This window comes from Oncorhynchus mykiss, chromosome 6 (genome assembly GCF_057628025.1).
Source record: "Oncorhynchus mykiss isolate SJ-2025 chromosome 6, ASM5762802v1, whole genome shotgun sequence".
In the NCBI taxonomy this organism is placed as follows: Eukaryota; Metazoa; Chordata; class Actinopteri; order Salmoniformes; family Salmonidae; genus Oncorhynchus; species Oncorhynchus mykiss.
The window spans coordinates 31,688,085-31,705,119 of record NC_143027.1 but is presented as its reverse complement, the minus strand read 5'-3'; the positions used below and the strand labels follow the sequence as shown (position 1 = coordinate 31,705,119).

General features: G+C 45.0%; 1 protein-coding gene across 5 annotated transcripts in view; it reads left to right on the top strand.

Moving 5' to 3' along the window:
* The window catches only part of LOC110525740 (coronin-1C-A), a 75,701-nt gene that overhangs the window by 45,466 nt on the left and 13,200 nt on the right, over positions 1-17,035 (top strand). For all 5 annotated transcript variants that reach the window (XM_021606140.3, XM_021606142.3, XM_090237657.1 and 2 more), the window contains 3 exons: positions 13,188-13,310; positions 15,457-15,586; positions 16,002-16,183. In XM_021606140.3, coding sequence (XP_021461815.3) covers positions 13,188-13,310; positions 15,457-15,586; positions 16,002-16,183 — 435 coding nt within the window. The remainder of the gene's footprint in view (positions 1-13,187; positions 13,311-15,456; positions 15,587-16,001; positions 16,184-17,035) is intronic.

Genomic DNA, 17,035 nt, shown 5'->3' with positions numbered 1-17,035 from the left:
TTGGGGCGAGGAGAGGGACGGAAGTAACACTGTTACAGCTGCATGGACTAATCTCCTTGGAATCTTGTGGGAGATTTTCCTTTAATGTCCTATCAACAGGCCATGCGCTGAAACTCTAAGAAGAGTTAATATTGTTTCAAATTGCCATTTTGTTTTTAAATATTTGGCTTGTGGCTTTTGTTTCCACAACATGTCAAAATGAAACGGGACAGTAATCTTTTAGAGAAAGGACGGGTCCATCTGGCTGCTATCGCCATATAAGCTTAGAGAACGCGCATCTCTATGGCAGTGTGGAAAATGTTACTCTGCCAACAGAGAAGTTAGACTGCATTAATATAAACACTGCAGTTTCAGGGTTGTAAATGGCTTTTTGACTGGGATAAAACCCCTACACACCATGATGTTCAGAGGTAGCCTGTAACTTCTCAGCCTCATAGCAGGGTTCAGATCAATTTGTCTACGTATATCTGTCCGACACAAACACTGCCTTCTCTGCTCTTTTGCTGGGTCACACACACGTACTCACACTAGCCCATGTGACAGTGCATCTGGCTGGCTGGCCCATCTGCCCATGCTGTGCTGTTCCCAGTCTGTGTGGGCAGCCAGCTGCTCTGGGCCTTTGTCCCAGGCCTACTCCCAGCCAGGCTCATTCGGCCGGGGGGGGGGGGGGATCCAACCCCCAGAGTATGACCCTTCTGAAATGCACTTTGTGGCTCTTCATATGTTCTACATCCACATCCAGTATTGTTGGTGGTAAGTCAGAAGAACCACAGCAACCCTCCAATTAACTTTAGGTTTGAGCTTTGATTAATGGGCTTTTAGATTCACACCCAGTACTTTCCTGGCACTTTGCCTATTGTCCTAAGTGTGAGTGTGCTCGGACACGTTAGCCTGTGCTTGAGCTTGTGGAGCGAGGCTGTGTGTGAGGCCCGACGGTGATGGGGTTTGGCCTGTGACTTGGGCTGGGGCCTGTGCTATTGGTCAGTCTAGCGCCGGGATGGGCTGGGTCTGCCGTATGTTTCTGTCTTGTGGTTCTGTGTGTAGGAGGGGGATCCTGTGGCAGGCCAGGTTGACTTAGCACCTCCTTGTTGCTGCCTGCCTCTTTGGCTGCATTGTCTCCTGTTAGGACAGATGGGGGACGTGTCTGACTAAACGCATGTGGTCTTCAACCCTCATGCTTTCAATCTCCTCCTTTCTGCCTCTGCGCCTGACGCTCTGTCATTTATTCCCTCATTTCCATGTGGAGGAAGCAGTGGGCGACTGAATGCTGTAGGAACTGTGCAGCGAGACATTCCTGCTTATTCCTCTCAATCTGCCGGGCCCTACTCTGGAGGAGAGGGGATATATCTCAATGAACCACAAGTTCTGATTTATATTCCCAAGCCTTGGAATCCCTCATTTTGATTCAGTCAAGCAGGAACTTGTTGAATTATTTTTGGTGACTGGCTATTTTGTGTACTTGTGTTAAAAGACAGTTATTCAGACGTATTGAGGCAATAGGTTTAATCTGTCGATCTTTTGGGCTAAAACTACAATATGGGCTCATGTTCTAAACCAGTGGTTCAAACACTCATATTTGACCATGTTCTGTTTGGACCAATCCTCAATCTTTTAGCATCAGAAATCCCTGGGTGTGTGGACTGTGCTCACACAAATAAGTACTTTTTCACACACGCACATGCGCACGCAAAGGGTGGTATTATAAGGGTCTGCTGCTCAATCTTTATTCCAGGATCCATATTCTGCTACTGCTGTCACCACTGCTGCCGCTGTCCTGCTGACTGCAGATTTAACCATATATGGCCATTCACTGCTCCCCGCCTGACTTCCTTCCAGGACCATTTCCTCCCTGCCTTTCAATTGGCTGCTAGCATTGCCAGTTCTCTGTGATTTCAGGGATAGTCTGGAGAGGTAAGGGGGGGCCTAGATGAGAGATTCTTGAATCAAGTGGTGTCTCATTGCCATGTTCTGTTGGTTATCAGGGACACTATTAGCGTCATTGGTTTTCTAATCGAAGGTTTAGGACTATGCTTGCTTGTTGCAAATTTTTATTATTTGTAAGAGTTTCTGAATTGGATGGCAGTTAAAAACTGGGAGTTCAAAAATACATGTTTTTAACGCACTGAAATGGGAAGTCGGAGATTTCAGAGTTCCCAGTTGTTTTGAATATGGCATTAGTCTCAGTGGAGAGAGGGTGAGAGCAGCAGAAGGGTCTGTCTCTCTTGGTCCATGCTCTCTCCTTTCCTCCGGTGAGACAGACCAGAGCGAGGGGACACAGTCTTCCACCTGATGGTGGAACTCAAGTAGCATCTGCCTCGGGCACAATTTCACATTGTTCCTTTGACCAGATACTTTGACCAAATACTCCTCGATCTTAAAATAGGCAGAACAAGCTGCTAATATTAAAAACACAGGGCTATCGATACACTTGGCTACTCATTCATTGCAAGTAGAGAAGCGTGTTATATTTTGTAGTAGTGTTGAATAAAAACAGTGATCATGCTGAATATAACATGGACATGAACTCACTCGTAAAAACAGTGCCCATGCTGAATATAACATGGACATGAACTCACTCGTAAAAACAGCTCTTAGCTTCTCTGGTCATGGGTTTAAAAATTAAGAAATCTCACGGAGGCCAGAATCAAAATTTGCTGTGGCCAGGGTCGTGGAAACTGTAGGTAGGCTCGGGGATTTGAGCTATCCAATTGGCCAGTGCAGTAGGCGCTCTCGATTTAGCCACATCTCCCGGTCCACCGTGTAGGCAGAGTTGGTCTTTTCAGACAAATTTAATTTCTTAAGGCTGAGATCCTGTTAACGGGATCGATATGACAACAGCCAGTGAAAGTGCAGGGCGCCAAATTCAAACATCTCATATTTAAAATTCCTCAAACATACAAGTATTATACACCATTTTAAATATACTTTTTGTTAATCCCACCAGTGTCCGATTTCAAAAAGGCTTTACAACGAAAGCACACCATCTGATTATGTTAGGTCAGTACCTAGTCACAGAAAAACACAGCCATTTTTCCAGCCAAAGAGAGGAGTCACAGAAATCAGAAATCGAGATAAAATGAATCACTAACCTTTGATGATCTTCATCAGATGACACTCATAGGACTTCATGTTACACAATGCATGTATGTTTTGTTCGATAAAGTTAATATTTATATCCAAAAATCTCAGTTTACATTGGCGTGTTACGTTCAGTAATGTTTTGCTTCCAAAACATAGTGATTTTGCAGAGAGCCACATGAATTTACAGAAATACTCATAATAAACATTCATAAAAGATACAAGAGTTATGCATGGAACTTTAGATAAACTTCTCCTTAATGCAACTGCTGTGTCAGATTTCAAAAAAGCTTTACCGAAAAAGCACACCATGCTATAATCTGAGTACAGTGCTCAGAGACCAAAACAAGCCATACAGATATCCGCCATGTTGTGGAGTCAACAGAAGTCAGAAATATAATTATAAATATTCACAGAACTTTGATCTTCATCAGAATGCACTCCCAGGAATCCCAGTTCCTCAATAAATGTTTTTGTTCAATAAAGTCCATTTATGTCCAAATACCTCCTTTTTGTTCGCGCCTTTAGTTCACAAATCCAAATTCACGACGTGCAGGCCAGACAAAGTCAAATTCCATTACAGTTCGTAGAAACATGTCAAACGATGTATAGAATCAATCTTTAGGATGTTTTTAACAAATCTTCAATGTTTCAACCGGAGATTTCTTTTGTCTTTAGAAATGCAATGTAACGCAGCTACCTCTCACGGGAGCACTCCTGAATGAGCTCATGGCACTCTACCAGACCTCTTACTCATTCAGCTCTCATTCTCTCCTCCTTCACAGTAGAAGCCTCTGAAGACTGTTGACATCTAGTGGAAGCCGTAGGAAGTGCAATCGGACCAAATTTACACAATCTTGGATAGGCAAAGAGTTAACGACAAACTTCAGATTTCCCACTTCCTGGTTGGATTCTTTCTCAGGTTTTTGCCTGCCATATGAGTTCTGTTACACTCATAGACATTCAAACAGTTTTAGAGACTTGTGTTTTCTATCCAAATATACTAATAATATGCATATCTTAGCTTCTAGGCCTGAGTAGCAGTTTACTCTGGGCACCTTATTAATCCAAGTTACTCAATACTGCCCCAAAGCCATAAGAAGTATGGTTCAAAATGGGAACAGTTTGTTTGCCTACCCGGTGCACAGGACTTCTGAATCAAGTGCACCTAGCAGCGGTACCGCCAAAAGCGGTAGGTGATCAACTAGGCATGCCTTAAAGATCAACCAGTCGCAATCGACCGGTTCGTGACCACTACTATAAACATTTTTGTTAGTGGGCTTTGTAAGAATGGTGGGTCCAGGAGTCGTTCCTCTTGATCTCTATGACAAACACTTACTATGAGCAATAGATGTCCAGTTTCTTTCTCTCTCGCACTCCCTCTGTGTACCTGCAGGCTCTCTCCCAACCTGACTGGGACTGGGCAACCACATGTTGGTCTTGGCTCCTACCCTGCCGTCACTCATGCCTGGCCAGCTGTCCTCTGCTTTACCCCTCCATTACTGTGTTAAAGCTGGAGCAGACTTCCAGCCATTTAGTCAGAGCAGAGAGAGGGCCCAACCGTGGTGTCCAGTCTGACTGTACTGTACCCTCCCCTCTGTGCTGCAGTAAATCATGGAGACCAGCCTGGGGTCTGACTGGGCTGCAGCTGTGCTTTCAAGGCCATAAACTCACAACGGGAAGTGGAAAAGTAAAAATAACCATGGTGCTCTGAGGGAAGCATGCTCTATAGGAGTGCTTTTACACGCGTCACGTTCTGCTTGTAAGGATGCGCTTGTGCGTGACGCCGCTTTGATTTAGGTATTGAAAGTGTTATTTCTGTCATTCATTGTCCATTAAAAAAAAGGTTCTTATGAGGTTCAAGCACATTTTGTGCAGCTTCACTTGTTGCTATGCAACTGGTCTGCTTGCTTGACACACGTTTTCTCACAGGATATTATACAGCACAGAGTCTAGTCCAGGTCCCTGGGTGTTCTGGTCATTAACATCAAAACACGTGTAGACCGTTAGGGACTGAGATTAGTCTTGAATGCTTAATTCAATCTAGCCTAGGCTTTATTTAATGGGTTGCCTCAATTTCGCATCAAGATTGACTGCTATTCAGCCCTGTTCTACTCAACAGGCTGTCAAATATCTCCACTCCCACCTCGTCTACATGAACCACACTCCTTCCCTGTCTCCTGTCTCTCCCACCGGGCTGGTTGCCATGGAGATGATGATCAGCGGTCTTGTCTAACCATTCCTTGCTCTGCAGGTTTGGTCTATCTCAGGAGTAACTCTTTGTGCTCCTTGTGTCGTGGACGTGTTATGTGATGTCACTTTAACAGGCAGGCATGTAAAGGGGCTGCGCCAAGTAACTATCTGTTCACTGTGTTCCTACATGTAGGGATTCTTACAACTGCCTGGTCTCTAGCTTAGAGCACTATTCTCTCTACTTCTTCAGCGCCTATCCACTCACCTTAACTTCAACTTTGGCAAGTTCTGACCTTGTACCTTTTTTCTCCGGACTGTTTCCAGTTCCACATAGTTCCTGTGGTTACTGGATGACATGGGGGTAAATATTATGACAGTGTAATACGATTCAGGGCTGGCTGTGTCTTTGATACTGTACCTGCCAAGGTAGGTTGCCACAGGCCAGTCCTCCTACTGCTCCTTATTATCTCAATGATAATGTAGCGTAGTTACCGGTGTTAACCTGAATTTAGCAGTGGTGGAAAAAGTATCCAAATGTCATAGTTGAGTATAAGTAAAGATAACGTAATGGAAAAGGACTCAAGTAAAAGTGAGTCACCCAGTAAAATACTGCTTGAGTAAAAGTATTTGGTTTTAAATATACTTAAGTGTAAATAGTTTCCAAATCCTTATATTAAGCAAACCAGACGGAGCCATTTTTTTTGTTGTATTTACGGATAGCCAGGGGCACGCTCTCACCTTCAGACATAACTTTCAGATGAAGCATGTGTTTAGTGAGTCGGCCAGATCAGACACAGTAGAGATGACCAGGGATGTTCTCTTGATACGTTTGTAAATCTGACAATTTTCCCATCCTGCTAAACAATCAAAATGTAGCGAGTACTTTTGGGTGTCAGAGGAAAATGTATGGAGTAAAAAGTACAAAGTTGTCAAAAATATAAATCGTGAAGTACAGATACCTAAAAAAACAAACTACTTGAGTAGTACTTAGAATGTAAAAGATTGATTTGTTTAATGTAAGCCTGTTTTTCATTATGCGTTGAACAGTCGTGGTCTAAAGAGTAAGATAGCCTACGTGTATGTACTGTTATCAAAAAAGGCTGCATGGTGGTGCCTGTACCTGCCTTAGAAATGTTGAAACATTTTTGGCTGTGATCTGTTGATTGCCAGTTCTTTCCTAACCATCCGTGACCTCACCGTACACAGGCGTTCCAGTCTTATGTAGATAATCACAACGCTATCAAATAATATATATTCAGGCTTGAAGCGAGATCCTCATGTACTTCCCTCGGACCGTGGAATTCCTTATTGTGTATAGCAGACACAAACAAGATTAACACCGCTGGACCCTCTTGCTCTCATTAGTCACAGCCATACCAGAGCTGCCTGTGGCTGAGGTGGGGAATGTCTGGAATGACAGGCTCTCAGGCCCGCTGGACGGCACTGTCGGCAGCCCTGTGAACCCGGGGGGAGGGTAACAGGCCTGCAAGCAACCCTGTGAACTGTGGTGGAAACAGGCCTGCAAGCAACCCTGTGAACTGTGGTGGAAACAGGCCTGCAAGCAACCCTGTGAACCGGGGGACGGTAACAGGCCTGCAAGCAACCCTGTGAACCGGGGACGGTAACAGGCCTGCAAGCAACCCTGGGAACTGGGGACGGTAACAGGCCTGCAAGCAACCCTCTGAACCGGGGGACCACCTGTGGTGGTAACAGGCCTACTGCAGTCCTAGAGCAAGTTTGGCCCGGCTAACTCACACTCTAGTACACTCAGAGACCGAACACACAGGGCTGCCATCACTGCTTATGTCCTCTCTTCACAAGCCAACCATGTAGAGTATGTTGGTTGGGTGAGAGCCTGTACTGGACTGGTGTTTTTTTTGTTGGTAAAGAGCAACAAAAGAGTGTTGACAAAAGTGTATAATTTGAACAAGGGTGTGAGATGTCTAACAGCCAGATGTGAAATGTTCTGAGGAATATGAGTCTGGAGTAGAGTGGTGATGTTCTCCCCAGACCCTGTGCACATGGCACCCTATCCCATATCTAGGGCCCAAAGGGCTCTGGTCAAAACAAGTTGTGCACTATAGGGAATAGGGTGCCATTTGGGGCACAGCCTTAATCTCTCTGGGGTCTGTGGACCAGGCAGGCACCTAGAGGACACAACACAACTATTTTAAGCAGGAAATACCAGTGAGCCAGGCAGGCAGAACTACAGCACTTATTGGATACTACTGAATAATATAGCAGTGTTTTGTCATTCACAGTCAGCACATATAGGCCAATCTACTGCACACACCCAGGTCATAGTCTGCCATCTCCATACCTTTGTCCCTGTAAATAAACATTCAGGTCTACTGGCAACTGCAGGGCTCCCTTGCAAAAATGAGACATTTGTCTCAATTGGGGTTCTGTGCTAAAATGAAGGTCAAATAAACTACTAGAAACCTGCAGCTCGACATGAATGACCCACTGTGCTGTTTACTTTCTGCATCTACGTCATATTGTCTACCTGGGCAAGGCCTAAGCAGGAAAGAAGAAATGGATGTACTGAGCAGTGTCCTTGTATAGGCCTATATCCCTCTGTGACTCCTGGTCCTCTGCTGATAGAGGTTGAGACAGCCCTTTCCCCCCCACCCCCCAGCAGCCTACGTCCCTCCACACGGAGTTCTGGCTTTTGTTGCTGCACATCCTGCTGCTTACAGCCCCCCCCCCCCCCCCCCCCCCCCCCCACACACACACACTTTAAGGCCACTGCTGCAATATGGGCCACTTTGCTTGGAACCATGCCAACCTTTCTCTGACTCCACAACCGACTCCCTCCCTGCTCTGCTTGTCTTCCTTCCTCTCTGGCTAAGTATTCAGAGAAGCTTATCCCTGACATGCTGACCACACCGCCCGCGTTGCGTGCGTGAGTGTTGCACAATAAATGTACACGTTGTTCAATTTCATCCAAACTGCCCATGCGTGTCAACGAGAGTCTGCTTGATACGCTTAGTCCCGCCTCATCTCCTCGTTGGTTTTTAGGCGCATATACCCACGTGGGTGATTTAGAAAGATGAACTGAGGTCCTAAAGTTGGTTGGCAACTGCCATATGAAGTCCAAAGAAGGAGAGATTATTAGATACTAACTTGGTTTACCTTTTTATCTGTGGATTGTCAGAGTAGGGAACACACGATTTTGTGTCTCAATGGGTCAAAATTCGAATGAAGTTCCAGAAAAAAATGACCTTGTACATTTGATATAATAACAACCAAATGTTTATCCCAGGACAAATTAGCTAGCATCAGCAGGTTTCATGTTTCGACCAGTCCCCAAATGAATCTAGTTGGTTCAGAGTTCGTTTTGAAAGTTCAACCTGCGTGTCCTGACTGCGTCTAGACGCGCGTTTCCCGGTCTAGTCAGCATGTTACTCACAGGCCCAGAACAGGAGCTTAGTATTTCCGGGAGTGTTCTCTGGACAAGGTGGGGCATGGAGTCATGGACGAGGTCTTGTCATTTTTGACGCACGTATAGCAAACTCCCGTAGACTGGACTTTGGTCACTGAGCTTGGAGTTTGAGTATGTGTCATAGCCCAACTCTGTCAGTCAGGTGATGTTGTGAGGGAGTCTGAGCTGTCGGGAGGACTGTCCGTCATCTATGGACTCGGTGATTTGTCCCCATTATGTCCATCTCTGGCACTCCCAACATGAAACCCCTTTCTCAAAATTAGTGGTTGAACTACTGTGACTCACTGACCACTTGTAATCAGGTTTTAACCTAATAGGCTCGTATGGTTCCTTTATTTGAGAAACATTAATAATTCCTGTGACTAACGGAGTTAATATATTTATTTATTTATTTATTTATATAGGCCAGTTTAACAAAACAACTACCCAGTGTCATATAATCTAGTCCTTGCCAAATCGGACAGTGAGTCAGTCATGTTGATATTGCTAAGCAACAGGACTGTATTGTGACATGTGAGCAGCAGAGTTGAACTGGCCAGTCCTTTGTTTTCCTCAGTGGCACAGTAGGCAGGGAAAGGATGGGGGAGTCCTCCGACAACATACTGACTCATATCCTGGTATGGAATGGCTGTCTGAGTCCTAGTGGCCAGTCTACTGCCTGCTATTACACAAGCATTTAGACATAGGGCCTAGACTGCCCACTCATTGTTTGTAACCTCTCTCTGTCTACGTACGCCTCTAGTACATCTCCACGAGGACAGAGCTTCTTCATACTTGAATCTGGTTGTGTTTTGACTTCACACACTTAAGTTATCTGAATGGTCATTCTAAACATTCGTCTTGAGTTTTGATGAAAAACTAAAGGCTCTAGTATGTAACTAAAAACAGGGCCTGTAAGGATTGTCTGTCTACAGAGAACTGGAAAGCTCCTCTCGTCCCGTGAATATGTAGCGCTTATATTTAGCCCCTCTGAAATCATTGTTGTCATGGTGCTGGAATGGCTGTGGGCAGTGAGTGATATTCATGAGGCAAATCCATTATACTTTAATTAGGGCTGCCGCCATTACAGCAGGGCTCCCTCTGCCTCAGTGACATCATCTGACTGTCAGGCCCTATGGTGGTCCAGCTGGGGATTCTACAAACAGGCATGTCAGTCTCCCAAATCCAACCCTAACCTCCACAGCATTTTCAGAGCTCACGTTACTCAGACTTCACACTGTGGAGAGCACCTGATCCTCCAATCACTTGGGGTCAGAGGTCAAGATAGAACCCGCCCTCCCAGGCTAGGCTGATGTAGTTAAAGTCAGCTGGGTGGCCAGGAAAGCCTTCCGTTTGTCTGGCTCCTTTTGTTGTATGACAGCTGGTTATTTCTGGTCATCTGGCCTGTTGTATAAGGGTGTTATATAAGGGCTCAGATTCAAGGTTATCTCAGGGTTTCATTTTAAAGAGCAGAAACTAAGCATCTGCTGGCATGTCTGTGAGGATGTTATTACCAACAACATGCCTTCATTTTAGGGCTGTTCCCAACTAAAAATAAACATTGTTCAACCGAGAGTCGTCCTGTTCTTTAGACCAATCGAATTGTTCTAAATTTAAACAAAATGTTCCATATACAGTGCCTCCGGAAAGTATTCAGAGCCCTTTTTCCACATTTTATGTTACAACCTAATTCTAAAATGGGATATATTTGTTTAAGTCCTCACCAATTTACACACTACCCCATAATGACAAAGCAAAAACAGGTTTTTAGAAATCTTACCAAAAAAAATAATTTTGCTATGAGACTTGAAAATGAGAACATGTTTATCCTGTTTCCATTGATCATCCTTGAGATGTTTCTACAACTTGATTGGAGTCCACCTGTGGTAAATTCAATTGATGGACATGATTTGGAAAGGCACACACCTGTCTATATAAGGTCCCACAGTTGACAGTGCAGGAATTGTCTGTAGTGCTTTGAGACAGGATTGTGTCAGGGCATAGATCTGGGGAAGGGTACTTAAAAATGTATGCAGCATTGAAGGTCCCCAAGAACACAGTGGCCTCCATCCTTAAATGGAAGTATGGAATTACCAAGACTCTTTTCTGGAGCTGGCCGAACTGGGCAATCGGAGAAGGGCCTTGGTCAGGGAGGTGACCAAGAACCCGATGGTCACTCCGATAGAGCTCCAGAGTTCCTTTGTGGAGATGGGAGAACCATCTCAGCAGCACTCCACTAATCAGGCCTTTATGGTAAAGTGGCCAGACGGATGCCACTCCTCAGTAAAAGGCACATGACAGCCCGCTTGGAGTTTGCCAAAAGGTGTCTGAAGACACTCAGACCATGAGAAACAAGATTCTGTGGTCTGATGAAACCAAGATTGAACTCTTTGGCCTGAATGCCAAGCGTCACATCTGAAACCTGGCACCATCCCTACAGTGAAGCGTGGTGGCAGCAGGAGGTTTTTCAGTGGCAGGGACTGGAAGACTAGTCCGTATCGAGGGAAAGATGAACGGAGCAAAGTACAGAGAGATCCTTGATGAAAACCTGCTCAGGACCTCAGACTTGGGGCTAAGTTTCACCTTCCAACAGGACAACGACACTAAGCACACAGCCAAGACGACGCAGGAGTGGCTTCGCGACAAGTCTCTGAATGTCATTGAGTGGCCTAGCCATAGCCCAGACTTGAACCTGATCGAACATCTCTGGAGAGACCTGAAAATAGCTGTGCAGCGACGCTCCCCATCCAACCTGACAGAGCTTGAGGATCTGCGGAGAAGAATGGGAGAAGCTCCCCAAATATGGGTGTGCCATAATATTGTAGCGTCACACCCTAGAAGAATCAACGCTGTAATCGCTGCAAAGGGTGCTTCAACAAAGTACTGAGTCAAGGGTCTGAATACTTGTGATATTTGCAAAAATGTCTAAACTGCTTTTGTTTTCATTATGGTGTATTGTGTGTAGATTGAGGGGGGGACAATTTAACCCATTTTAGAATAAGACTGTAACGTAACAGTGGAGTAAGTCGAGGGGTCTGAATACTTTCCGAGTGCACTATAGACCCACACCCTAAGTGTTTCAATAAAATCAACTACATATGTACTGAGCCTGTCTGATTTAAGCACACTTTGTTTGATGTAAATAATTAATATACACACAAATTAATCAAGAATGGCCACACTGTTTAAAAAAAAAAAAAAAAAAAGGCTGTGCCTTTGTGACTGGTGCATGTTGTCTCGCTCTCCTCCCTACTGCAGAAAAAAAGGCACCAGAGAAAAGCAAATGTTTATTGCGCTGTCCGTGCTGCAGCGGCATCATCAATTTGGCGATTTTTGGTTTCTTGTTTCTGATTGAAAAGTTTTGTTACCGAAATCTCTCATTTGTTTTACGAAAAACATGGCCAATTCCCTCAACCCTTGCTCTCTTTATGTGAAACATGTAAACATTGCATGCATGTGACCAATAGGCTATAGGTCAGGCCTTATCATAATCGCATCAATAAATTGGTTATAATAAACCATGAAAACGGTAATGTCGACAGCAAATGGATGTGGAGGATGTGGGGAAAAAAACTTGAAACGGGGGAATGTTTACTGGTTGCTCAGGTGGGAAAGTGAAATTCAGAACTGTGGAAGACAGTTCACTTAGTTGTGCAAAGTACTGGAGATCAATAAAAAGAAGGGTATATGAGCAAGTGTTGAGTATTATGTGCCAAACAGTAGCTGTTTGATTACAATATTTTTTTCAGACCATTTTGAACAATGCAAACATCACTAAATAAATAAATGCACTCAATTTTCTAATACAATTAGGCTAAGGGCTTTTTCCTCGTTTCTTCTGCTGCCTCTGCCACATTGTTCTTAATCCCAATATGCTGGATAACTTTGCTAGTATGCACATAGCAACATAGGGAAAGGTGCTAATTCCGTGGGCAGCGACCGTGAGAATCACTACATATTGGCACCTAAGTATCGTGATCGTATCGTGAGGTCCCTGGCAATGCCCAGCCCTAGTCAAAATGTCTGGTTTGTACCTGATAGAGCGCCTTCTCTTTTGGTTGGAGGGGTATTCCTGTTTTCCTCGCCTCAGTCACTGGCCTCCTTCACACAGCAACAGTCACAGGGCTATGCATGGTTTCTTCACATCTGCGCCATCTCTTTCTCCCCCTCTCTTTTGTGGAGGTTGAGAATTCAGTCTCCCCCTTCTCAGGCTATGCCACAGGTGTATTTGTCTAACAATGATTCTGCCCAAGGATTGAATGATGGGGAAACTACATTTTCTAAGAGGGAGAATGTGAATTCTGTCTCTCTGTATTTCTGTGTGATTGGAGTGTCTATTGGTTTGTACATAGTCTCTGATTGGTCACTCTCACCCTGTGATTTCATGGTTCCAGTTCAGCTGAGGTCAGGTTGGTTCCTCAGATCACCACTGATCATACACCTCAGTGTTTCTGGTGTTTTAATCTCATGCCTCTGTGTGTGTTCTCCACAGTCGGGCCGCATTGACAAGGCCTACCCCACAGTGTGTGGTCACACAGGCCCTGTACTGGACATCGACTGGTGCCCCCACAATGACCAGGTCATCGCCAGCGGCTCGGAGGACTGCACGGTCATGGTAAGGTTTACGGTCACGCCTCTGCAGAGACTGTTCCTCTCGGTGTAGTACAATAATGTTTGTTTACACTTTACCTGCATATGTACAGTGTATACACCCTCTCACCGACTCCAACTGACAGAGGACCGGTTTTGATTGTGAAAGGCCAGACACTGATAGCATAGGGATGGGTGCAGAATTAGATGGTGGAAGGGTAGCGAAGGGTACGTGCAGGCAGGGCTTGCACTCTAGTCTGGATTAGATTAGACCCAGAGAGAGACTTGGGGAATGATTTAGCCTTTTTATAGGGCTGAGGTCACTAACTTGTTTGAGGCTGGTGCTATACTATATGTCCTTATTTGGGCTGTGAATGGCAGTGATCAGAGTGTGTGCTATGTTCTTAGGTATTCTTCTATCACTTCCCCACCTGTAGGCATTGGCTTCCCCATGCAACTCTCTGAACGGCAGAAACAGACCTCCGTCTGTGAATAGATGCGGTGTTCCGTGTATTTACAGAAGTTGAACCGCCGCAGGTTCCTTTCTTCAGAACATTTTAGATTGCGGCTATAAATGCACTCTGAATAGGTTCTCTAAAAGTAATGTTGACTTTAGATTAAGTGCTGTGATGAACTGTTTTTCTGTTGAGATTTCTGTTTCCATAGTAACCTATTGCAGCTAGAGTAGGAGCTCTGATAGTGTAGCGGTGTGACTACTGTCTCAGTCTACTGCTGTCAGGGTTCGTAGAGATAAAGACTTTTTAAACTTCAGTCTTAATTTCCGTAGGTACATTTTTTGATTCTGCAATGTTTACCATATTTGCGTAGGCTACTGGCTGTATTCTCACTAGGAAGTAAGCTACTCACTATATGTACATAAAAGGTAGCACTCACTTTTGTCATCATGAAGTACTTTGAGATGCTAGTTCAGGACCATACCCATCTCTCTCAACATCCAACAAAACAAAGGAACTGATCGTGGACTACAGGCGACAACACAGAGAGAGAGCACACCCCCATCCACATCGACGGGGCCACAGTGGAGCGGGTCACAAGCCTCAAGTCTGTCGCCGTGCACATCACTGGACCTGAAATGGTCCCTTCACAGAGACAGTGTGGTGAAGTGCAACAGCGCCCCTTCATCCTCAGAAGGCCAAAGAAATGTGTCTTGGCCCCTAAGACCCTCACGTACTTCAACAGATGTAGCATTGAGAACATCCTATGGGTTGTAATCACCACCTGGTATGGCACTGTCCGCAAACGCAAGGCTCTCCAGAGGGTGGTACGGTCAGCCCAACGCATCATCAGGGGCACACTCCCTGCCCTCCAGGACATCTACAGCACCAGTGTCACAGGAAGGCCAAGAAGATCATTAAGGACCTCAGCCACGGCCTGTTCACCCCGCTACCATTCTAGAACGATGATACTCTACATCAAAACTGGGACCAAGAGACCGCTTCTATTTCCAAGCCATCAGACTGTTAGTCACCACTAGCTGGCCTCCGCCCAGTACCCTGCCCTGAACTTTAGTCACTGTTCTAGCTGCCTACCACCCAGTACTCTGCCCTGAACCTTATAGACTGCTTCATTATGTACATCGAGTCATTGAACACGGGTCACATTTATTTTACCCACTTTATATGTATGTACTGTGTTGTAGTCATGGCTCATCCTATATAACTACTGCTATACACACCTTTTCTATTCATAGACTGTCTACACACACCATTATATTTATATATTCTGGTATTGTTCTTTCTGATATTTCTTTATTTTAACTTTTTAGATTTGTGTGTGTGTGGCTAGGTATTATTACTGCACTGTTGGCGCTTGAAACACAAGCATTTCGCTGCACCTGCAATAACATCTGCAAATCTGTGTACATGACCAATAAACTTTGATTTGAAAACGTCAGAATGATGAGTAACCTTGGGTCTCTGTTTCCCCCTTCAGTCTCTTGGTTGTAAATGTGATCTACTGACTTCATGTCACAGTGATGCCAATCTAAAAGACAAGTCGGTTCATGTGAATGTACTGCTTTCTGTGTTCCTGCAGTTTAGATCTTCCTGACACAGGCTAACAGCAGGGGAAACTGCAGACATCAGTATAATGATCCTATGATGACCCTAGCTATGTCCTGGTCCTGACCTTTGACCCGTGTCTGTCTGCAGGTGTGGCAGATCCCTGAGAACGGGCTGGTTACCGGCTTGTCTGAGCCTGTGGTGGTCCTGGAGGGACACTCCAAAAGGGTTGGCATCATCACATGGCACCCCACGGCACGCAACGTCCTGCTCAGTGCGGGTGAGTGGCGTCCTCCTGTCCATTTTAAAACCCTTCTCGTAACATGTCGTGACTGGGTGGCTTGTGTGAGGTGGACATCTTACATGTTATCATTTATAGTTCTGGTTCAGCCTCTGTGCTCTCTGCCCCCCTTAATCTTCTCCTCGCTATGAGAGAAGTGGCAACCTGCTGTGAGCTTGCGTCATTTCCCCTAAACACTGAGATGCCTGATCAACGCACATCTGTCCTCATTGACTTTAAAATGACCGTTTACCCTGTTTTTATCCTCCATGTCGAAACAAAACCAGAATGAGCTACGACTTGTAGATGGTATTATCTTGTCAAAACAGTGCTATTTGGCGTTGTCCTTTTTCTATTGTGTAGTACGTGTATATTAATGTGTGTATATTAAATGTGTGTGTTCCTCTCTACTCAGGCTGTGACAACCTGGTCATCATCTGGAACGTGGGGACGGGCGAGGCCATGATCCAGTTGGAGGACATGCACCCTGACGTCATCTTCAGCGCCTGCTGGAACCGCAACGGCAGCCTCATCTGCACCGCCTGCAAGGACAAGACCATCCGCGTCATCGACCCCCGCAAGGAAGAGATTGTAGGGGTGAGCACCACTGACTAGGTTTGAGTATTTTCCCAAGAACAATTGTTTGGAGAAAATTGCTACCGTCCTGGTACCATCTCGGTATTCCCGTTAATAAAGGAAATGCTATTTAAAGGCATATAATACCAGCGAAAATGATTATACCACAGTCAATGGAGAAATATGGACTAGACTCCAAAGGTTTCTTGTTGTAGCCTAGTTTATATGAAGGCCTAAAATATTGAGGTTATTACTCTACAACCTAGTGAAAACGACATTTAGTTTTAGCGTAGCTTTGACTGAAAGATGTCAGCCAGCTTGTTGGCCCTTTTCGCTCCCCTTGCACCTGGCTATCAGGGGAATTTCCGAAGATTGTTGCTGTTTTTACTTTATGATAACCAAATCAACGTTTATTTGTCACGTGTGCTGAATACAACAGGTGTAGGTAGACCTTACAGTGAAATGCTTACTTACAGGCTCTAACCAATAGTGCAAAAAAGGTATTAGGTGAACAATAGGTAAGTAAAGAAATAAAACAGTAAAAAGACAGGCTATATACAGTAGCGAGGCTATAAAAGTAGCGAGGCTACATACAGACATCGGTTAGTCAGGCTGATTTGAGGTAGTATGTAGATATGGTTAAAGTGACTATGCATATATGATGAACAGAGTAGCAGTAGCGTAAAAGATGAGTTGGTGGGTGGCGGGACACAATGCAGATAGCCCGGTTAGCCAATGTGCGGGAGCACTGGTTGGTCGGCCCAACCCGCTTATTGTGGTGACCTTGTCACAGGGAACATATCCGATTCTCCGCTAAACAAACAAGTGAATAGGCCTAGTAGTCTTGATTCAGCACCATGGATAGCGCCACGA